General features: G+C 41.3%; 2 protein-coding genes and 1 non-coding gene across 8 annotated transcripts in view; all 3 read right to left on the reverse strand.

Moving 5' to 3' along the window:
• Window positions 1-17,186, reverse strand: part of RC3H2 (ring finger and CCCH-type domains 2) — a 33,048-nt gene extending 15,862 nt beyond the window's left edge. For 3 of the 6 annotated variants that reach the window (XM_075170813.1, XM_075170815.1, XM_075170814.1), the window contains exons 1-10: window positions 8,458-9,756; window positions 6,889-7,006; window positions 6,207-6,440; window positions 5,082-5,257; window positions 3,604-3,804; window positions 3,071-3,203; window positions 2,700-2,818; window positions 2,206-2,318; window positions 1,272-1,580; window positions 296-510 (exon numbers count right to left, since the gene is read on the reverse strand). In XM_075170813.1, the coding sequence (XP_075026914.1) occupies window positions 296-510; window positions 1,272-1,580; window positions 2,206-2,318; window positions 2,700-2,818; window positions 3,071-3,203; window positions 3,604-3,804; window positions 5,082-5,257; window positions 6,207-6,440; window positions 6,889-7,006; window positions 8,458-8,688 (1,849 nt within the window). In that variant the 5' untranslated portion in view covers window positions 8,689-9,756. Of the gene's footprint in view, window positions 1-295; window positions 511-1,271; window positions 1,581-2,205; window positions 2,319-2,699; window positions 2,819-3,070; window positions 3,204-3,603; window positions 3,805-5,081; window positions 5,258-6,206; window positions 6,441-6,888; window positions 7,007-8,457; window positions 9,757-17,066 lie in introns of those variants that run through there. The other 3 variants (XM_075170811.1, XM_075170810.1, XM_075170812.1) reach the window with 3 other exon arrangements.
• LOC142091581 (small nucleolar RNA SNORD90) lies at window positions 3,292-3,403 on the reverse strand. Its single transcript, XR_012676849.1, has one exon. It is a non-coding gene; the product is annotated as a small nucleolar RNA SNORD90 (small nucleolar RNA).
• A 930-nt stretch (window positions 17,187-18,116) lies between the features above and the next one.
• Window positions 18,117-22,477, reverse strand: ZBTB6 (zinc finger and BTB domain containing 6). Its single transcript, XM_075170818.1, has one exon. It carries the CDS (start codon window positions 22,345-22,347, stop codon window positions 21,064-21,066), a length of 1,284 nt encoding a protein of 427 aa, XP_075026919.1. The 5' UTR covers window positions 22,348-22,477; the 3' UTR covers window positions 18,117-21,063.
• Between the last annotated feature and the right edge of the window lie 848 nt (window positions 22,478-23,325).

Genomic DNA, 23,325 nt, shown 5'->3' on the forward strand with positions numbered 1-23,325 from the left:
CTAACAAAGGAAAAAGTAGATGAAAGACCTTGAGGTTCAAGTTATTCTGGATGCTGAGGTACAAGTTGCATAACATATAGCACACAAAAGACAAGAACCACCAACACTGGGAGCAAACTACAGATCCCTCCCCATACTCAGCAACGGACCAGATCAGTATTCTATTAAGTGAAGATTCAGCTGATACTTAAAAAAAAAAATTCCACAAAACTCAGATAAAAGTTATTTCTCAGCATTCAGGCTTATCTAGAGAACAGTTCAGAGCTATTTTTCATTCAGTGCTCATCTCACTCACCTGTCTGCGGGTACTGTGGAACTTCGTATGATAGCTGAGTCCTGGGATCTTGGAAATATTGAACATTATCAGAATGTGGAGGATAGACAGGTACTCTGGGAACAAACGGGCTGGATTTTGGAGGCACAGAATTAACTTCTGTTCCAATATTAGGAGGACCAGCTGAGGTAGCTGCTGCCTGGCTTACAGGAGTCTTGGGTGGAGAACCAATTTTGCTGAAAAGGATTACCAAGAAATCATTAAGCAGATCTTTACTTATTTAAGTTAGTCATCTCTTCGTGTACACTCTCATGTAATGCAGAAATTTGGGCCATGTCATTTCCTCTGGAATTTTGTTTTTCATATCCCAAACTGATACTATTATTACATCTCAGACTTTCTCCTATGAGAACTCAAAAGTGGATATAAATATTTTGGTATGTACCCAGAAGCTTACATACCACTTTTAAGTGTATTCTGGTAAAGACAAAGGCTTTGAAAAGTTGTTTAGAGGCTCAGTGCTTCCTGGAGAAGTATCTAAAAATTTTTAAGGGAAAACCCCAAAGCTAGAAGCTTTCCAAGATTATTAAGGGACTACACACTACGTGCACGCTTCTTGGTTTCAGGAAATGTCAAATTTTGAATGCAAGTTTTTGTTTTATTTTTATGTAATAACCCAATAGTAAGAAAGATACCAGGCTGAGAACAACAGAATGAATGATAAAGGGAGAGATTTACGATTTTATCTATATTGCATGGGAATATTCAACAGCTAAAACAACTGATGCTCACTCTGACAACTTGAATCCACAGACTTTGTATAACGATATCTGTACTGCAGTACAAGATCTTACACAACTCTGCAGCCAGTGAGCACCAGCAAATATTGGAAACCAGGACCAGAATTCAGTATCTATTGTTTGCCATCCACAAACTCCATGATGATCTAAAAGCAAAATGTTGCGCTTAGTTATCTTCATGAAAAAAAGTTACCTACTTTTCAGGTAGTGATTCTGTAGGGGATCCAGAAACATTCTGGCCATTGGCTCCAGTCTTCCCTCCCTTCTTGGTGTTCTCCAAAGCTCTCAAGGAGGTATCTGCACAGCGAGGGATCAATTGGGGAACACCACTTTCTAGGTTAGCTATTCCGTTAGTACTTGGCACCATCTTCCCTGTTGCTTCAGGGCTTCCTATGACAGAAATTACGTTTCCTGTTGTGGTTGAGACGGTGCTATTTACGCCAACTTTATTTAGAAGGGGGAATGTTCTCACTGTTGCACTGATTTTTTTGTTCCTCAAGCGATATCTATAAACAAACACATGTACAAACACACAAAAGACAGACGATTTAAAAAGTGCTTATTGTGCCATTTAATATATTTGTAAAGTTAGCAAGAGGAAGGGATTGAGAGGAACATGATATCCAAAAATTACAGGACTTTCAACTGGTGTAAATAGAATGAAGTCTTCCTTGTAACCAAAGATCATCTCTCCTCTTAGAAGATCCACTTCTGTAGTTCTTTGAAAATGGATTTGGGTGAAAACAGCTTCAAGAATGCATATGTTACATTCTTGTAACGTTATACATAGTTAAATAACTCACTTCATTCCTTAATCAATCAAAATGTAATTAATATTGTCTCTCCTGTAGGTGATATAACCAATCCCTGACAGACACTGAGCCTAGACTCAGCTTCAGGAAAGGAAATTTTACTTCATATGTGGTAAAATAAAAAATAAACCTGGAATTAGTTTATAGATACTGCTTTACTGTACCTTCAATTTCCTGTAAAGAGTTGTCACTTCAAGAAATTCAGAAATCCTTCCGAATGAATAAATGTACAGAAGAAACCGTTTTCAAAATTCTACGAAGATTGCTTGGATTTAAATTGAAAAGAAAAAAAAAAAAGAAAAAAGTCTCCTACACTCACTTTTCAAGCTCTTCCTGAGAATGAGCAAATGTACAGTTTGTTCCTCTTGGACATCCCCCTTGTTGTCGAAGGTCTCGGCACATACTTGTTTTATATTTGCTATTTGGTTGTGGCTTTAAAAAAAAAAAACAAAACCACAAGACATTCCACTTAGAATCTAATATATGTTTACACAAAAATAAGCTTAAAATACACACACAAACACATTCATGATATGCTTTTACATTTTGAGTCCTTAATCAGAAAACTAAGGAAATTTCTTGTTGATGGGCTAAGTACTATGCCATTGTATGGATCTCACTACAGCAAGCTTTGCTGCATTCCATATTCAGAAATGTTAAATTCTCAAAACCTGAATGCAGTAAATAATAGTATCATCCTCCACAGAAAAAGCCATACATATTTCAAATCAATAGTAGTAATTTTTCAAAGTTGCATCTTTCAGTAAATGTACATTAAGACATATAATGCAACAATCGATTAACAATAGTTACCTGTGGAGTTTCATGGCCTTTTCTACTGTAATTCTGAATGAAATCCACCAGCCCATGTACCACAGTCTTTACAGCGACCATAGCATTTTCCAGCTGCTCCCATGTTGGAGATGCTGCATCTAAAATTATTAAAAGCAGGCTTGTCATTCTATCAATAATTCCAGTAGTATCATAAATAAGAGGCAACTCTTCTAGTACTTCAAAACACCAAGTACTAGGACAGAGCTCAGAGAGCCCTGAAGAAGAGTTTATGATATACTATGTTAATTAATGGGAATTTTGAAACCAGGAATGGAGGTTATCATCTCAATAATTTACTTTGCTAGATATGAAAAATATCAAGAAATGTTTTAAAAGCTTGATTTGCATACCTGGATTTGGATCTATGTTTGCCAGCAGCTCTAAATGAGGCCTCAGCCTGTTTAAGTTTGCAGGATCCCCCGTGCGCTGCAAGACAATTGTCAATTCTTGTACACTCTTTGCAAAAGATTCTGGAGATTGGAGCTGAAAACAAAGTGAGCATTAGTGTGCTGCATCTTACAACTGTGAATTACTAATCTTAAAAAGCTTTTCATTAAACTGGTTCCTAAATGCAATATGTAGTGTCTTCAGATGGCATATAGAGTATCAGTGGAGAGAAATTTAATTTCTCAGCTCAGAATCTGCCCTATGAAGCTTCATCATAAGACACAAAAAAGAGAGTTAGACTTAAACTACTGGAAAACAAAATGTCTTCATATGAAGAATACACTACAGTGGGGAGAAAACCTTCATTCTAGTTTTAATTAATATTCGATATGACTAAAAACAAGAAGTTAACTCAAGTGGTTCTTGGATTTTTATTATAACATTTAACAGTCAAACCTAATCCTACAACGATACTAAAATCATCCCTTTGACGAACCTTGTCAATAATGGATTGCATGTGTGATTTATGTGCCAAGTCACCATAAAGAAGGGAAGACCATTGTTCTGGTGATATTCGAAGTCCTGCTTCCATGGCAATGTGAACAATTTGGGCATCATGCTCTCTCCGCAAAGCCTCATAACTCCGAAACTCTTCTTTAAGTTGCATCAGAGAAGAATCTTCATCCCTTTTAGTGACCTAATAAATAGTAATAGTTTAATACTCCTCCTTTAACAAAAAAACCTCCAAATCCATCAGAAAAAGACAGTTATACAGCACAAATCACAAAAGTATTGCTTTTGTATATTTAGCATATACTTCATTTTCTTCCATGTATTCATCCACTTAGCTAGCAGTGCACAGGCAGAACAGCCAGCTCTTCAAGTTTTTACGGGATCACAGGTGCAAAACTATACCAACTCCACTACTTCCAACTAGGAAAGTAATCAGATTTGCTTAAATCACAGAAGATACAGTTAGATACTTAGTAGTTCTACTAGTAGTTTTTGCTACCCAATATTAAAGGATGACTTAAAGAAACAGGAAAGTGTCTAGAAGTGACTTAAATAACACAAAGGGAAAAAAAAATTAATATATTGACATTTAAAGAACAGAATACTTAACTGAGACCCCACTATAAGTGTTAAGTAAAACTCTTAGGTTACATAAGACATTTGTCATAAAGGAGAGCAACAGGTCTCATTATTTTAATGTTTAGTTTAGTGACATGATAATCATGTTTTTAACTATGATTCAAAAAGAAAAAAAGACCCATGGAATTAACTTTTCACTCTTCTCCAGATATAAAGAGTGGGAATATTCAGTTTAAACAACCCACCCTATATATCAAAAATAAAGGGGCTCTTCAGTGCAAGGCAGCTAGATACAGACAAAAGAAAAAGGAGAGTGTGAATGTGTTGGAACCTAAAGTCGGAGTTCAGGCTGACAGCACTCTCTGTGTATGGTGTCCCCTTCTCATGCCTGGTGTTGGAGCTGGGGAAGTTCCCAGGAGTAGAGTATTCCAAAAGTTTTCTTTAGAATGCTGGGCTTGGATTCTAATCTTTGAGAGCACCCAGGCCAGTCTGGCATGTCTGGCCATAGCCTACTCTTATGAATCTAAATAAAGTCAAAAGTGATTATAAGAAAACATTTCATTTCTTCCTGAAGCAGGCTGTAGAGTCAGGTTTCATGCCTTTTTCAGGGGAGATAATTTCCAGATGATGGGCAGCAGTTAATAATTTTGGAATCTATTCCAGCTAATTCCACATGTGACCATCTGTTCCTTTTGCAGGGAATTTTAAATATCAAACAACTGCTTCATGACAGTTCTAGAGAAAATCTCATAGTCTACATTATTTTCATGTGTAGAAACTGAGCTTATGTAACATTTTACAGGTGAAAGATACCAATCCTAGGTCAGGTTCTCTGGAGCTGCACTAGTTCACAGTTACAAACTTCAGATATTGGTATTTTACCTTAAAGCATGATGCTCTATACAGTAGCTGCACAACGTGACCAATGCTTGTTTTAGAGGCCTGAGGAAATCTTGGTTCTAGCCTTTGTACAACAAAAAGTACCAGAACTTTTCTCGAGAGTGCAGAGCCATCTTCCAGTGCCAGCAATACAAGTTTCAGTGCCTCTTCTTGCATAGCTTTAACACACAAAAATAAAAGATAGGAAGTGAAATATATTGCCAGAAAACAGCAAGGCTATCATATATTAACACCATAAGTAGGAGCATCTGAATCATCTTGCACATAATTCCTTATTACTTTTTATTTCACTAATCATAAGAAAAATCTTTGCAAACATTAAGAAATTTGCTAGTTCAGAAGTAGTATTTAGAAGCACTCTAAGCACAACAAACATAAAGAGCTAAGACTAATTTTCAGTAATAAACACATCAGCAGTGCAGTTTTTACACTTTTCTCCACTGTGCAGTCTTGTAGGCTTTGTCGTTTTGGACATCTCATCAATGCTACACCACAAAACTGTATAAAATAAATAGGGGAACAGTACAGCAATGCTATTATCAGTTATTGGAATCAAGAGACGACTACCTCCACCTTAAACATAATTTCCTCCTCATTTCTGTGCTTGCTTTAGCAACATTCTTAACGAAGAATTTGCTGTTTCTATCGAAGATATAAACAGGATCATTATAAATTTTAAAATTAAAGTAAGCTGCAACCAAAGTTAGGCTGATTGTATTTACAGCTAAAGTATGAATCAGAGAGCATTTGCAGTTTCCTATCCAATTCTAATCACAGGCAGCAGTACAACCAGCCTGTGTAACAGTTACACTGTATTACAAACTGTGCAGAAAGCATGCTTACTCTTCTTTGCCAGGATTTTTTAAATACTTCCTCACAATTTCAAAGAACAGTTAATAAGGGGGAAAAAAAAACCCCAAAACTTTAAAACAGCAGATTTTACTAATTTGTAGTAGTCTTTTTTTTTTTCCTCCTTTTTCCCTGGCAAAAAGTTGAAAAGCAGAATTACATCTTCAATCGAACACAAGGAGTTTCCAAATAATGCTTTTTGTGTTAAGAAAAGCTATAGCTAAATACACTCTGTCGCAGATTCTACAGGTACTTTACCTGGTCCTAGAAACTGGCATCCTCGTGCCCTGACAGCAGCCCAAAGATTGGCAGAAAGCTGCTGAGGATTTTGGTGCTGCAAGATCAGTTCTGTAACGGTTCTCTCTCCCAGTGATCGAGCTGCCCTCATAGCTCTAACCCGACCCTCTTCCTCCACCAGCTGACAATTCACCAGCGTCACTAGCTTCCTTTGCATTGGACGGCTCAGCGCACTCTGATTCAAGCTTGCAACACCTTCAAAGAAAGTGAGAAAAGGCAAACTATTGCTTCTAATCAGATAAATTTATCTGAATAAGACAAACAAAAACGTCTAATAGTATGTGTCTTCCTCTAGGACTTTGATACTAGTCACAGGCATCTTCCCTTCTCTTCAGCAACTCTGTGTAATTCATTATCAAAAAGAATTTTAATTAAAGTCTTAAATTGACATCAAACCCATTCTTTGAGGAAAGTTCAGCTTTAGTACAAAGTCAGCCCCAAGGAAATACTATTAAATAAAAAAGAATATTTTGTAAACTTAAAAAAAATCAAGTCACTGGTGTGAATAAGCTTTTAAAGATGTAAGGGAAAATTTATTGCAAAAATGAGAGGACTATCCCATTGACGCCTAAAATCAGTCCTAAAACCACAATGCTGTTAAAAATAAGCTACATCAAAATTCCGCTGTTCAGTAGAGACTCACCTTTTCCTCCACTTAATGGCTTTAAGTAGAGTGCCAAATCCTCAACACATTTCTTTGCTACTTCATAATGTTTGTTCTCTCCTACATTACTCAACTTTACTGTCTGATGATCAGGTACCTAAGAAAATGCAAGGGGGAGGAGGGGGGAGAAGAATGATATGTACCCGGCTGACCTATCTGACATGCCTATGATGGCACCAACAGGACTACTATTAATTACATAATACTGCAGATGTACACTGCTTTTTTTTTTTTTTTTTTTTTAGAGAAGTAAAAGACAGGACCCACCCCAGGTATGTAAAATGTAATAAGGAACAAGAAAAAGAACTCAAGATGAGGATCGGGGTGATGAAAGATTATTTTTGTTAGTACTCAACACATTAAGAACAAAGGTAGGATAGAAAACAATAGAAAGGTCTAATGAGAAGGCACTTAAAAGATGAATGAAGAACACAAGATTTGAGAGGATGATCAGTGTACAAGATCAGCATGATTTACTACAGAGAGACAAGGGAAGTTATAAGACAAAATTAACTGGCAAGAAAATATGAAAAAAATCAAATGCAAAGTTAAAAAATAATTTAAGCATAATTTGGGCATGCTGAAATCTTCAAAGAGAAGAACTAGCAAACTTAACTTGGTGGAAAAAAACTCTAAGTAGAGTAACAAGGTCAGACAATGAAAATAGAGGGAGTATTAGTCACAATACATTCAATGGTTTGAAAGACATTTCAAGAAGTTAGGAGATCAGGAAAATGAATGTTGTAAGATCAAGGCAGTGATTTGACACAAACTTAGAAATAAAAAAAATGAAAGGAACATGTGAACTTGAGAAGCAAAACCACTTTGACATAGATAGTGTTATTACCCATAGCTGTGTCACGGCATGTGATAAGGCATTAAAAAGCAAAGTAAAAAGCATCTTCTTACTGCATCACCCAGGTGTTATAGCGAGAGTAATACGAAAAAGCATATGAATCAGCATAAGGTGAACAGACTTATTTAGTCTCCATAAAGCACAGTGCTGATTATATAATCGCTGTTTTGCCACTGCTACGAGACAGCACAGGGAACATTCCTGGCCTGATTAGCCAGTGTCTGAAAATGCAACTGAAAAGCCATCATCATGCATATTTTAAAAAAAATTATACACACACACTTCTGAAACTTGGTTAAACAGCTAGCTACTTTCGAACATGTGACATGTAGAAACAAGATTCCTTGCAAGAGTACAATGAACAAGTGCAATCTGCAGGTTCACTTTTATAATGACAATTGTGACAGATAATTGTCTATTTCCTAATAGGTGTTTTTCTCCAGTCACAGTTCAAGAGCCTTTTAAAACCAGAATTCAGCTTACAACTAGAACGTGTTTTCATTTTATGAGAAGAGGATGGTCCTGAAAATGATGTAGTCACTTCTAGAGTATGTATGGACTTCTAAATATTACATAGTTAGTCTTACCGTTTTTAGACTAAAATGAGGGAAACAGATCAGCACACGTATTGCAACTGGCATGTAAATGGTAATAACACGAAGTGGCAAAACAAAGAGCTGCTTAAATCATACCTGGGCTCCAACTAACTGGAGGAGTGCAAAGTTTACAGGAAGCACATCGATGTCTGTATTGATGGCAGTCTGGTCGAAAGGACATGCCTTGCGATGAAGCTTGTTCAGGCAGGTCTTACAGACAGTGTGAGAGCAACCTAAGCTGATGGGTTTGTGCACATTCTCATCAAACTCGTTGTAGCAGATTGGGCAGGACAGAAATTCTGTCCACTGAGCTGCCTGCACAGGCATTGTGGAAGCTGGACACTTGTTTAGCAGGCTAGCAGACCATTATTTCACTGTACTATGTTTTGGCAGCTGTAAGTGAATAACAGAGTATTTAAAACATGCTTTCTGCTAATTTAGAATGATTTTTAATTAAAAAAACCCCCACCATTTCAATATTTTACAGAATAAAACCAAATCCTTACGTTGAAGTACTCAAAAAACCCAACTTTGTGTTAGTTTAATAGTTGTACAAAAAAGGCTCATGAACTGAATTAATGCAGACTACCATAAGTTGAAGTTGAACCTATTCACAATAAACAGCATTAAAGTTCTTCTCATAGGATTAAATACACCTTTAGCGTAGGAAGAAGACGACATTTATTGGCACAGAAAGTGTAAAGGCATGAATCACAGTAACCATCTCTCACACTATCTCATCTAACCTCAAGTTTTCAAAACCCTGAAAACACTCCCTGGTTGTAGAATGGGCCTGGGGTGGGGAGAAGACACAGAACTCTTTTCTTTTTTCTTTTTTTTTTTTTTTGGCGGGCAAGGGAGGAGTTAAAAAGTTATTTCCATTTGAAGTGAAATAGAACAGTGCCTTCCTTCTGCAAATCTTCTTCAGACTTAATCAGACACCAAACTAAACACAGCTTTGCTTTTTTTTTTTAGAGACATTTTCTCTTTCTGTAAAAGACAAATCAATTAACAAAAGTGAAGAATCATAAGAAAAGAATGAGAGATTAGTTTTTAGTTTTATGATTCTCTTATGTTACTTCTCCCTTTTCTCCCAAGAACCCATTGGTGCACTCAAGGTCACAGATTGCTGTATTCAACTTTGCTTTTCACATCTCTACCTTGCACAACAATGCAACTCCACTTTCATGAACTCACAGCAAGAAAATCTCTGATGTGTTGAAAATGCAGGTATTTAGGACAAAACTTATGATAAAGCAAGCAATAACTTCAGTTGGCTTGCTATTAAGTCTTTTCTCTTGAAACATCTCACTCTGTGCAGTAGTACCATGCAAATCGTTCACATAAATGTACTGTAAAGAAAATACGGATTTATAGAAGTTGTTCTGAAAGACATCCCATCTTACATAACTTACGTTCTTGAAAAAGATAACATGCCGAAGAAGTTCATCGAAACCGTTTACATTCAAGCTTTCGTCATGAAGATTTAAATTCTCAGCTTCATCTAAGGGCTACACAGCCCCACCCTTTGCTGCAATGTGCAACGATGTTGACTTTCTATGCAACCTAGAGACCAGTTAGTTCACTTCAAGGCTATGAACAAGCTTCTCCTCGCACCTTGTTAGAAATGCAAATACACAAATGTTTTAATTACATGTTTAACATTCTATTTTTTCTTCAATAATGGAAAAAAAGGTAATTGTTTTGAGGAAGCTGAGATCTCCCCTTCGCCTTTGAGTTCAGTAACTCTTTACTGCAATTCCATTGTTGGCTATGCTACAGTTTAATTAATGCTAAAGTATCGGACCATTGAAATAATTACTAGAACACCAAATAGACTCTATCTGTGGATGTATTTTACGTCAATTATGACCATCTGTTTAGAAATCCTATTTAGTACTACGAACATTCAGTGCCCTTTAAGTAACAGGATACTTGTACAAGATGTCCTTATCTCAGTGAGCTTTTCAATATTAGGCAGTCATTTTTCCCCCAAACGAATTCCCATAGTAAGTGTAAAACACAACAAACTGAAAGTTGAACCTGTCCCTTCAAAACCAAACTGCTGAGGTAACACGTTCAACATAAGCCAGAATATTCACATGCATGGGACAAAACATTTTCATCCAACTTCTAGGAAAGCACAATCAAAGATCTTACAGGGATGAAAAAAATTGCAGTCCTCTTTAATCTGCTATTGCTACATATGTCTTTTAACCAAGGAAATTCAAAAGCAAAACAAATAAAAGCAAAACCAAACAATGAGCCAACATGCCTAGAAAGATTTTTAATTCCTCTATAGAGAATCCCACCATTTCCTTTAGCACACCTACTTCAGCTTCCCTACCAAACAGCCAGACAAGAGATGCAAGGAATTGTAGTGTGAAGCCTCGCAGTAAACGTTTTCCTTGAAGTTTTTTGCCAGCATTACCAGAAATGTCAAGATACTAACACCAACACTACAGCTGACCTAGGAACGCCATCGGTGTTTTTTAACCTGTCTGACTGCACCACACAGGTAACAGCACAAACTAGACGACTCTGGGAAGTGTGCTACTACCATGACTCACAGAGGGAAAAGTTTAAGAAAAGGCTAGTACACACACAGCTCAATTGCTAATATGTTGTTGGTCACTGACAATCTCCTAATAAACAGTCTCTATTTCCACACTGCTCATTAATTATCTCAAATGCAGGAATCTCTGCTCTGAGACAGCACCCACATTCAGTTTCCACAGATACTTCAGAGACTTACAAGAAAAGCCACCTCTCTATTTACAAGCTTTTAAAATATAGTAGTTTGTTTTCCTGACCAGCACAGAAATGAAACACAACAGATTCTTAAAGCGTGCACCACCGATTTTTAAAGATCCATCTTGGAGCATTTAATCATCGTAAATGACAGATTCCACTAAGCATGTGTTGACCTTCAGATTTCTTGACAGGAAAAAAATCTAATTAGATCAGCAAACAGCTGGGGAAAGCTCTCAACTCCTAAAACTTCAAGCAGCCATACACAGAGGAAGTCTCCATACTCTATTAAGCATGCCAGCTATCCTGCCATTCTTGCACTCCAGTGTGTTAAGAAAACAATCTCACATCTCCTAATTATCATGTCAACTTCTACAAAAAGCATAAGCCAAATGTTTAATAGATTCTTGCTCCTTGTCAGAAACAATGTATTTCAGGGACATCCTCTTGAAGAACAAATCGCTCCAGTGCTCTAAACTGAGCAAACACAAGGAGGAGGGCATAATAAAGAAGGTAAACCAGAAATCGATTTGGGTTTGTTTTTAACAGGCAGTATACTCAGACAGTACAATTACCCTTGGTCTATCTGTTCATTCTGGCAGACATGTTATCTTATCTACCTCTATACATATACAGAGCTTCTCTTCCCCATTGAAGTAGAAGCACCCTGCAAAAAAAAAAAATCCCAAAGAAATGGCTGATACAGAAAGTGGCCAAACATACAAAGTAAACAGTTTGAAAAGACATTTTACTTAAAAGATGTTTACATAGTATAGTCACAATAAATTTTATAGTATTACTATTAGAAGCAATACTTCAGATGACAAACTGAAAAATGCACAAGCCTAAGTTCAGAAATTACATAATAAATAAAAACTATTACAGTTGAGCAATTTTCTGTTTCTAATACAGTAATATCTTCCCATTGCAGTAATGGTTGCAATGGAGTGGAGTAACAACGATAAATGACTGATTTTCTCATGACAATTTTAGACCAGAACATTTTATGAAATTGGAAGGGGGGGGAAGGTGGAGCCCCAAAACCTTTCTCGAATAACTGTACCATATACAAATGATGGAAGTCGTAAAATTTAGATATTCTCATTTTACATTAATTTTTAGCTACCTAATCCCATGACATTCTTTATAACTAATCAAAGTCATTGTACTTACTCAACAACCTTTGGACATCATAAATATCACTTAATCCTGATTTCCTAAAGAAACCAAGCTTGGGTGATCATGCTTTCTATTAGTCTGTTCCTCTCCCACATGAATCTGAGGACCCCTGGACCATTTCTGAGCAAACCTGACAGAGAAGCGCCACATCTGAAATGCACATACATTCCATGAAAGTTAGTATCTGGAAAAAGGTCCAAATCCACACGCTTCTCAGGAGAGGCTACAGCACCAGGCTCAGCAGTTATCCGTCTGTTCTGCCTACTTTTCTGATCTATCAGCATATACGCACCAGCCAACCAGAACCCAGCCAAAAACCATCACATTTTGTTCAGATATAATAAAGGGATATTTGGAAGGTAGGGACATGACACAAATCTGCAGGAATTCCAACAAGCCTTTAAAGATAGAGAGCTTGATCTATGAAGAGCAATGTCGAACATTTGGCGCTTGGCCTCCTGAGTTCAGTATCGGTACTCGTTAAGCAAGGCAAGGAGAGGTTTCAGAACCCCACGGCAGGATACTGAGCCAGCACGTTGAGCTGAACATTGCCTGGACTGGCTAATTAGAAATTCTGATGACAATGCTTTAACTTAAAGTCTACCTTTATCCAGGGCTTAGAGGCCTAACACCAGAAGGAGATGTTGACTTCTCCACATCAGAGACCCCAGGAGTTCAACAACTTTACACAAAAACAGAGAACGGGATATTCTGTAGTTAGTGGTGCTGGTGTTGCCTTACATCTTAATTCAGTGACTAGATTTCTCACCTACACTGAGAGATACAAATTCAATTACTTTTAAATACTTTTAACCCATGTTTTCATCTTACAAAGAAGCATCCAAACACATACATTTAGAGATGGGGCAATTTCAGTCCCTCCCCTTGAAGCTATTCCTCACACATAAAAGGACTGAATATTCATCAAAGACAACTGCAGCCTAGTCTTCAGCTGCCCGAGCAGACAACTTGGATTTTGCTTCATTGTTAAAGATAATTTGTGCATTTTTACTAATCAGTCATTGGATCAAATCTAGGTATAGTTCTCTGAGCAAGGAACAAAAAAAATTCGGTGCCTCCTCCCCAGCTACATGCCCCAATTCCTAGGTAGCATAGTGAGCATGGGTCTCAGCCTAAGAAAACCTTCTTGTCTCAAAAGTCAAACAGGTTCAACGCGAGGTAGGGAGCGATCGCCTTCAAAGCTGTACATTGCCCGGAGTCAGGGCATTTACCAAAATGCGAGATATGCAAGTTTCATCCCTTTTCAAAGGAAGGGTTGAAGGCTTGAGCTCAGTTCCCCCATAGCCTAGGCAAATGCCTAGTAAAAGACAGAGAAACAGCAGTATCGCCAGCAGTCATGTTTCTGAACAGAAGTGGCAGTCTTGTAGCTCCACGTTAAGTCTGCTCTGCTCAGGCCTACTTGATCAGGTCCCTCGTGGGACACGGGCAAAGGAAAGTCTAATAAGCAGAGCTTGTACGAGAATGCGACATGGAGTAATTCTGTCAGTGCTGAACAAAGGAAAGCTGCCTCTACAGAGGAAGGAAAATCTTGAAAAACTTGTGGGATTATATGGCATTTTCACAAATTAAGGTAGTCCAATTACAATCCCACTGTGGATTCAAGTCTAAATCTTAGAATTCAATTGATTTTTAATCACTAAATTAAAGAGTCCTTGATATTGACTTGCTCTTAATATTGGCTGCAGAGATCATGGTATTTTCTAAGCGATCTCCATTATAATTTTCCATTTATGCAGATTAATCATTTGTTTGCACTACAAGGAGGTAGCTTTTTCACGCCTTCCTTCCTGGGTTATGTAGAAAGCACCCTGACTGGGTCAAAAACTTAGTGTCCACGTAATCAAATTATCAGTATTAAATTATTCTCTGAAAGGGCTAGAATCTTTTATTCATTTCTCTTCAACAGCGATCATCTGCAGATCTAAAAAACTAGCTTCATTAAAGGCTTAGAAAAGGGCCATCCCCATAATAGCTTTGCATCATTCAGCTATGACGGCTTGAAATTAAAATAAATCCTCTTTACAGAGCAGACTTGCTTATTTCTACATTCCATAATATCTGTCACATGTAAATCTCTTTATATCACATGCAAATGCTATCTATAAAGCAGAGTCTTTAATGACCATTAAAGACAGTATTTCAATGCAATTTTTTCACCGAACATTAATGCTACGGGGAGTATCTACAGGCCAATTTAAATTCCAGAAGAGTTATCAAGAGAAAACTTGGTGACATACTAGAATATATATCGCTATCCAGACTACATTTTGCCAAAACACCTACGGGATGCTTCATTTGCTATCTTAAAAATTAAAGCTTAGATCTCCTCTGCCTCCTTAAAACAAGGCTGAAGAGTAATTCCCTATGAACAGTGGTACAATTCACTAATACAAATTTAAGTTCAGAGTTGCTCAGTGACTGCCAAAGTTCACTCAATTCAGAGGTAAATCCCCGCCAAGTCAACACTAGAGTCAGTATATCCCCAACAGCTCACACCTGCTCTTTCCTGTTCGAGTGTTGCTAGCAGAAATCCTGTTACTAGATTTTAAAAGTCTCCTATATACTTATGTAATGCCACTGTGGTTTTTTTCATGTTTCGTAGGTGTCACTGAAAGGAGAGTTTGTCCTTGCCACAAGCCTGATACCAATTCAGCTCCTGTAACAGTATTGACTTTTCCAGACTAATCGAAGGGCAAATGAACAAAACATTTTCTTTGCCACCAAAATCAGTTGAACTTACACTGAGTGCAGAGAAAGGGAATCTATTTCTAAACAGATCTATTTTGGCACAGTTACTTCAAGAAGAGATACACCGAAGAATTCCTTACTCTTCATTAATATTTTCGGAGAATAAGGACTCTCATGTATGGCTTAGTTCCCCATGCCTTTTTTTTTTTTTTAAAACGCAACCTTCATGCTTCAACTATACATTTTACAAAAGAGAAATTTCATATTCTAACATCTTTCAAATAATTTTAATGAAATACCAATTCCATTCTGAGACATAAGCAAGAAAACAGAGGGTTCTATCTGAGTCAGAAAGCCTTTTTAAAGTTTGTACAGAATAGCTTAATATGCCCATGGATATAGATTTTTTTTCCTTTCATTAGGATTGTCCAGTCAATACAGAGAGAGACCACTTCTATTTGTCCCATTAAGGGGTATACAAAAATCTTACCAAACAAAATGTACCATACACCCAACAAAAATGCTACTAGCTATTACGCTCTGGATACTGTAGAATATTCTATCTATTGTAAATCAACAAAGCCTTAAATAAAAAAGATCAATACTCAAGACTAGGACTTAAGTTTGAGGCATCTCAAGCACTGACACTAAAATTGGAATATTTTTGAGAGAAATGGCCATGACCTCAAACAAGACAGGAACACAAGTTAATAAGAAACCTTTTCTTGCGGAAAGCTTTGCTTACATTGCAGAAACAAGAAAAAGTTCATTAACAAGGCATGCAGGTCTTGGGAAAGTGATTAATTACAAAAATTAAGAATTCACTGCTTCACAGAATAATACTTATACTTGCAACACAAACTTCAGTTTCTAGACTTTCCACAGATATTTAACACAGACCAAAGGTCAAATAACAGTATTTTGATTCAGAAGATTTACAATTGTACTTGTTGGTTCTCATTGAAAATGAGAAAATCTTTTCTGCCACAATTACAAATTTGCACCCTTATAATCTGAAGCGCTGTTTTTAATTTTTGTTTCAACATTATGATATAGCTATAATGGGCATGAAGGAATGATCACAAGAGTAGCTACAGGAATTACAATTAAACCCAAACAAAATCCTAAGTTTGCACTTAACGTGAAACAGACCTACATCAGAAATTTTCCTGGTTGTCAGCCTAAACTTTGTCATTTTTTCTCTTTTAAAGATACATGCCATTCCACTTTGAACCCTGGCTGTAACTGAACACTCATCACTCTCCAATCACACTGCTGCCCTTTTCTATGCTTTGTGCCGACTTCTACGCTTGAAATCCCCAGTGCACCTCAAGCATCAGCAGAGCCAAGACACGCTTTTCCTGCTCAGTTGTTTTGTTTTTTTGTTTAAGACACGTTAACCGTGACACGATGGGTGCAGTTCTGGGGCCTATTTTCCACCATGACTCTTCTCCACCATTACCCTAAAGCACAGCTCCACAAGAGTGGGAATACTCGTGATACCGGTGCAATTCTCCTCCGTACTGGAGGACACCACAGAACCGGCTGCCTGGTGCTGCGGCGTCCCGGAAGGGCTGCCAGCGAGGTAACCGGGAGCCTCACCGCCTTACGTTCGCCGGTGCTAGCGCGGAGCAGCCCCGGCGCCCGCCGCGGGAAGGCCCGGCGGGTCTCCTCGCAGCCTCGCCCCCTCCGCCAGGCCGCTGTCAGCAGCCGCCGGCCGCGCCGCGCACCTGTGCCCGGCCCCGGCTCTCGCCGTCATTTCGGAGCCGCCACCAAATGGCTGCCCCACCTCCCCCGGCCGGCCCAGCGGCCTAGCGGCAGCGGGGGGGGCCGGCAGCCCCCTCCCCCGCGCCGCAGCGGCGGCCGGTACCCGGCGGAGCGGGGGCGCTGACAGGCCGCCCTCGGCGGGCAAGGCCCGGCCCCGCTCCCCGCCCGGATTCCGCAGCGCCGGGACCCCGCAGGGCGCCGGGAGGCGGGGGAGGAGGGGGGGGGGGGGGGAGGCGGGCGGGGCCCCGCCGGGTCACCGCGTCCCCCGCGCCGGCTGCCCCCGCCCAGCCCGCTCCTACCTGCGAGGCGCGGGCGGCGGGGCCGGGAGCAGGCGGCGGCCCCGGCCTCTCACACGCCATGGGGCGGGCAGCGCGGCGCGGCCCGGCGGAGGCAGCGGCGGGGGCCTCGGCGGCGCCTCCTCATCGCGCTGACAGCCGGGAGCGCCGCCCCGCCCCCTCTCGCGAGACCCGCCCGCCGCCGCGCGAGAGCCCAACGGCCGCGCCGCGCCCGCCACCGCCCCGCACGTGACCACAGCGGTGGTGGGGGGGGGGGGTGTCGCGGGGCATTGTGGGAGGCGGCTGAGGAGCTACCATCGAGACGACGGCACAGAAGCGCCGTCGGACGTGCCCCGCCGCCATGGGGAAGCGGCAGCCATGGAGACAGCGTGGCAGAGTGGCCGCCGCCGCTGCCAGCGCCCCCTGGCGGCGCGCCTAGCCTCAGTGGCGCCTCAGCGGCGCCTCAGCGTCTCTTCGACGCGCACCGCCCCGTCTGCACTGCTAATGTCGTTATTTATTTTCCTTTTCAAAATTTAATTAATAACTTTATTATTACTAGCGCTCAGAAGGATGAGAGGCTTGGAGGCCGTCTCTGGCGCACGTCGCTTGTCCCGGTGCCGCCCGCACGGCCTCCTGAGGAGCTGAGAGGCGAAGCCGCCAGGCAGAGGCCGCGGGCCCGGCCAGGCCGCCTCGGGGCCGGCGCGGAGCAGAAGTAGTGTCGGGAGCCCCTGGGCTGCTGCGTTACCACAGGCCACCCGAGAGAAAAGCCCGGGGCCTGCACCGCCTTTCTCCGGTCGCTCACAAAGATCAAAACGGGTGTTTTAACGAAGGCCGAGGCGGTGTAGAGTTGTGATTTCTGAGGAGGAAGTGTTCATCCGACAAGTAGGTGCTGCTGATGGACCCTTCTGAAGGACTGCAAAAACGCGTGTCTAAATGACTGCCACTTGAACACCGTATTTTGTTTACAACATCTTGTTTACTCACTGTAACAAGCCAAAATACTAAATACTGAGGTATGCACAGAATTATTTAACTGTGATTAGAAGAAAGCACATGTATTTCTGAAACAACATCTTGTTTGCATTTCATTTATTGTGTTATGACAGGACAAGTGGTTACATGTATGGAGAGGGGAGAGGAAACACTAATGTGAACATGTGCACAAAATCAGTTTTTGTTCACAAAGCTTACCAAGACACTCTAGCCACGGAACAAAACATGCTGTTGGCCCACCGCACAACACAACTCCCTCTCATGTTTACATGCAATACAACAGCAGACCAAAATAACTCGCAATCCTGCTCCCACAGAAGATGCACTTCAAAAGATCAGCCTCTTTCCCCTTTGACACACAGGGAAATACCCATGCATACACCTATAAAAACCAGTCGAACAAAAAACAAGGAGTGATCTTTTGAAGTGTTATCAACGATAATCATATACCTGCCAAAAATGCGTATTAACTGAACAAATTTAAGCACAGTTGAACCAAATCTGTCCCATAAATGCACAATACACTACTCACTGAACTACAGTAATAGCAGCCCAATGTAAAAAGGATAGGGGCAGGGAAGTAAACTATTTCCTTGTTTTATGACCTCTTCCAAGTATGAAGGAGTTTATTTTAAGTAACTAACTAAGTCTGTAGACACAAACCTGTGCGTATACCCAAGTTAACACCTGTAAATACAGTAAGAACAAGTGCAGGTATTAGCATGCTTTTGAAAATCAGACCCTTAATTTTTATGCAAGTAAGAATCCAAAATTAATGGTATTCTGTGAAAAACAAGCAAACAATACTAATCACAAGGTCAAAAAGGCCGTAAACAGTGACAGACTAATGAATGCAAAAAGAAGACAATGCTATAAAATGCAATGTTTTTGCAAAATGTCAGGCAGTCGCACCATAAATGACTCCCAAACCTTTTAAGTACAGTAATGTCATGTCATGTCATTGTCATGACAATTACTATAGTTAAAAATCACCAAAATAAAGCAAATTATCAACTTCTAATATGAAATAATAGCAGAGATTGTGAAAGGTTGGGCCTTACGCTTAAAGTACTGGATAAAACAGGTGATTTTAATTCACAGTTATGCTAGCTACTTACTCGGGAGCTGTCATTTCTGCCATTATTCATAGGGACACCCACGTGTGCAGACTGGCACACATGCCTTTCTAATGATCCAATACAATGGAATCTTTCACAAGTCAACTGTGTAAAGTCAGACATTTTTGTGAATTTTTGGAGGAATACGGCACTAGTGGTGCGCTCAGCTTCAGAACACACTACTTTCCTATTTAGACTACAGGGTTTTTGAGGAAGATGCACGCTGCCTACCACAACAAGGCCTAGTATGAACTGGGATCTGCAAATATTGCTGCAAGCCAACTAATATGTACTTTAAGTGTTAATAACATCAGATGAAGAGCTTAAAAAAACCCTAATGAAACAAGTTTTTAAAAACTCTTCAACTGAAATTTCCAATAGATGAAGACAGTAATAACGCTGGCACAGTTATTACAGATAATAACAGGAAACTGCATGGTAGATATTGTACACGCCTAACCCCTCACGCAGCTGATAAATAAAACCCCAAACGATGGCTGGTGCACTCTCAGACACAGGGAAAGAAAGTAGGTGAAACCTGTTAACTGACATTAAAAAATACTATCTTGTATTTTAGAAACAGCCAGGTTATGGAGCACACGGGCCAGACTTCTGGACTCAGGAGCAACAACTTCGTAACAGCACTTCTGAAACTTGAAGGGAAGTGTACCCTCATGATACAGGCAAGATTAAGAACTACTGCTTTTTGCTAACTGGAGGGAATCTAATGTAAGTACCGTTATCTCATATTAACAACTGAATTGACTCTTTATTCATATCACATTAAGTGGAAGAACCATATACCGGTCAAAGACAGGTACAGGATAAAGATTCTGCGTTACAGGGATTTCGACGCTTGTGATGAAACTGAAATGACCTTTGACGAAGTACAAACACACCTATCCAAACACACATAGTTACTGTTTTACTGTATCACAGAATTAGAGTTTGAGAAGACCTCTATGTCTAAGCCGTTCCTAATAAGATATAAAGGATTGTTTTTCAAAATTAATGTAGAAACTGCTATTATGTAACAGCACACAGCTTAATTTTTCACATTAGTGTATGTATCTAAGATTTGTAAAAAATGAAGGCAAATGTTACAACTCAACAAACAGGACTAGTCAGGAATTAGTCAAATATAGGTGCACAACACTGGTATGACAGAAAAAAAGGATCAGAAGAAAAAAGTTTAGAAAAATTCGGAACTCATTCATAAAACTGAACGCAAGTCCTTCTAATGAGACTATCCAGTTAAAAATGAACTGCAAGGCAATACTGTTTGTTTCTTTCTCTTTTACCAATTCTCTATTTGCAAGAGGCAATCTGAAAGCTTCCTTGATTATTTTTTGTTTGTTGTGTGTTCTTTCTTAAATATCACAGACTTGGGTATGAAAACATGCCTGCTTTCTGTTGAAAGATCTAGCAAAGTAAGGAGATGATTTCACCATAAATGGTACATGAACTGGGAGGGAATGACTGATTTGCAGAATAAATAAAACATCCCCTTTCCTTAGCTGTTATAGATCAGGAACATCATGGCTCAGGCTTCAGGTTATTGCAATATCAGTAATAGTTTGAAAATCAGCAGTGCCTGCCCTTGAAACAGGGGAGTGCAAAACGTAATTGGGGGAGGAAAATCAGAATGCGTCCAGGATAATAGAAGAGAAGCATGAAATAATTTCTCGTATTTTGCAGTTTACTTTCAACTAGTAAGCACCTTTTTCGCACTTACAGCAATAGCAACCTTAATACAGCAGGCAAGTTTGCTGCTCACAAGGCCTATCTTTGATCAGCAGTCACATATTTGTGCTTCTCTCCATTACGTGGGGATCTGTATCTAAAATTTCATCTAGAATTTCACTAGGCAGGAACTTTTTGTGGAGCCTGGCTCCACATCCACCCCTCTATTAATCATAGTCTATTTTAACTTTTGTAACAGTGTTCAGGTTTGGTTTTTCGCTGCTACTCCTTCCATGAACAGAAGTTAAATGCTTTTTAAGAGCAGACTTGTGTTTAAAGTCCATGTCGCAACAATGACACTTGTAGGGCCTGTCTCCGCTGTGGATATTCAGGTGATCCTGAAGCGTACTTTTGGCAGTGAAGGTCTTCAAGCAAACCATGCACTGGAAGGGGCGGATGCCCATATGCCCCCGGATGTGTCTGTTGAGATTCTTCTTTTGCGTAAATGTTTTGCCACACTGCAAGCATAAGAAGAGTTTGTGCATTTTTAGATGTCTAAGATAGTTCTCAAGGTGCAGAAATCCCCTCGGACACTTGGGGCATTGGTGCCGCCATGAAGTGCCAGAATCCTCCAGGCTCTGGAACCCATTCATCAGACTGGAAGTTCCTTCTGGATTGTCACTGACAAAAGCCTGAAAGTGATTTCCTGACATTTCTGTATTTCTGCTTTCAACTGTAGAATTTATCAAGGAGTGCTGGGTTTCCGGAAAATACAAGTTTGTTTTAGAGGATGTGCAAGGCTGAGGAAAATGATCATTTTCTACATTCGGTACGCTCATAGAATCCATTCTGAAGATACAGATTTCATCGTCCTTATATCCGATTTCAACCGTTGATATTTCCGGGGTTTTTGTGTCCTTTCTTTCCGAGATCAGGCTCTGCACTGCAGGCCGCGGGATGTCCCCCTTCTCCTGTTTCACAGGGTACTCTACATTCACTGGGCTGTCTTCAGAGATCTCAATTATTTCACAATCTTTATCTAAAGCATCATCCCCGCTCCTCAGTTCAGCGTCTGAGGAATGACACCTCTCTGCCGTCTGATTACCGTTCTCCATGGAAGCATCGATTTCCAGGTATTTCGACAAAGCTTCGGTACACTTCTCCACGATGTGAACCATCTGGAGGTAACTCGCGGCGGTGAGGTATTTCAGCAGCTCCTTCTTTTTGACTTCCAGAGCGCCCGTGTAACAAGACAGCAGCAGCTTTCTGCCCACCTCGGCGCTCTGCAGGATGGTGATCCGCACCTGCTTGGACTGATTGAGCAGAAACTGATCCCTCATGAAGGTGGAGCAGGCGGCGAAGATCACCTTGTGCCCCTGGAACTCGGTGTCGTTGATGTAAATGGAGACGTCGCAGAAGAGGTTCTGCTGCCGCAGGAGGTTCATCTTCTGCAGCACGGCATCCCCCTGCTGCTCGAACTGGAAGTGCAGCACCTCCGAGTCCGCCGCCATGGCGCCGGGGGAGGCACCGGCGCCGCCGCAGAGAGTCACGCCGAGCCCAGGCCACCCCCGCCGGCAGGGCCCAGCCGCGGCCTCGCTCCTCCCGCGGCGGCTGACGGGCCCCGCGGAGCCGTCCGCCCGCCCGCCCTCCGCCCCACTCACCGGCCGCGGCCCGGCCGGTCCCTGCAGCCGGTGCGTGCTCCGCCGCCGGTGCCGCAGCGCCCCGGAAGCGCTTTCCCCGCCCGCCCCTTCCGGCAGCGGCGCCGGAAGCGGCTCCAGCGCGGCCGCCTGACCCCCGGGCGCCGTTACCGCGGCGGGAAATGAGAGGCGGCGGGAGACAGAGTTAGCAGCAGGTTTATTAGAAGACTTGGCACTGCTACAGCGGCTGCCGCCGGGGACACCGCACCGACAGCGGGGCGCGCCTCGCCAAACGTCCGGTAGAGGTAGCAACGTATCGGCCCCGGGCCGCCGCCCCCGTAAGGCATCTCGGGGAGCAGCTGCCCGGGGACGACTCCTCGCCCCGCCGCGGGGGCGGGTGCCATCAGCGAGAAGACGCCGAGGGAAGGCGCAGGGTCGCCGGGCCGAGCAGCTGGCCTCTCCCCGGCCACCGTCCCGGCCCCGGGGCGGGGAGGGAGCTGCTTCGGCAGCCACCGACCCGCCTGCTTTGGTAATGACACTTGGGCTACGACTTTTGCCCAGTCACTGAAGAGGTAGCTAATGCTCAGTCCGTCGATTATACAATCTCAAAGGAAAAACGGCCGTTCTGCCTTCTCAACCCTTACCAAGTCAGAGGGCCGACTGTTTCCCCCCGCTTTGTTTTCAAAAATCAAGATTTAACGTGACTTTAGAATTCTTTCAACAGTTTCAGTTTGTATCGCATTTTGATTCTCCCTCCTCGCCTTTACTCCTCCCAATGACTCCAGAACCAAAATCAGCCCCACAGAGTTAATTTTTTAGTTACTTCAACAGAAGTTCAGCGGCAGCTGTCTT

The sequence above is a fragment of the Calonectris borealis genome, chromosome 21 (genome assembly GCF_964195595.1).
Source record: "Calonectris borealis chromosome 21, bCalBor7.hap1.2, whole genome shotgun sequence".
Taxonomy (NCBI): domain Eukaryota; kingdom Metazoa; phylum Chordata; class Aves; order Procellariiformes; family Procellariidae; genus Calonectris; species Calonectris borealis.

What these genes read in the sequence shown, in the direction of transcription:
- ZBTB6 (XM_075170818.1), bottom strand. Translation starts at nt 22,347, where the DNA reads ATGGCGGCGGACTCGGAGGTGCTGCACTTCCAGTTCGAGCAGCAGGGG.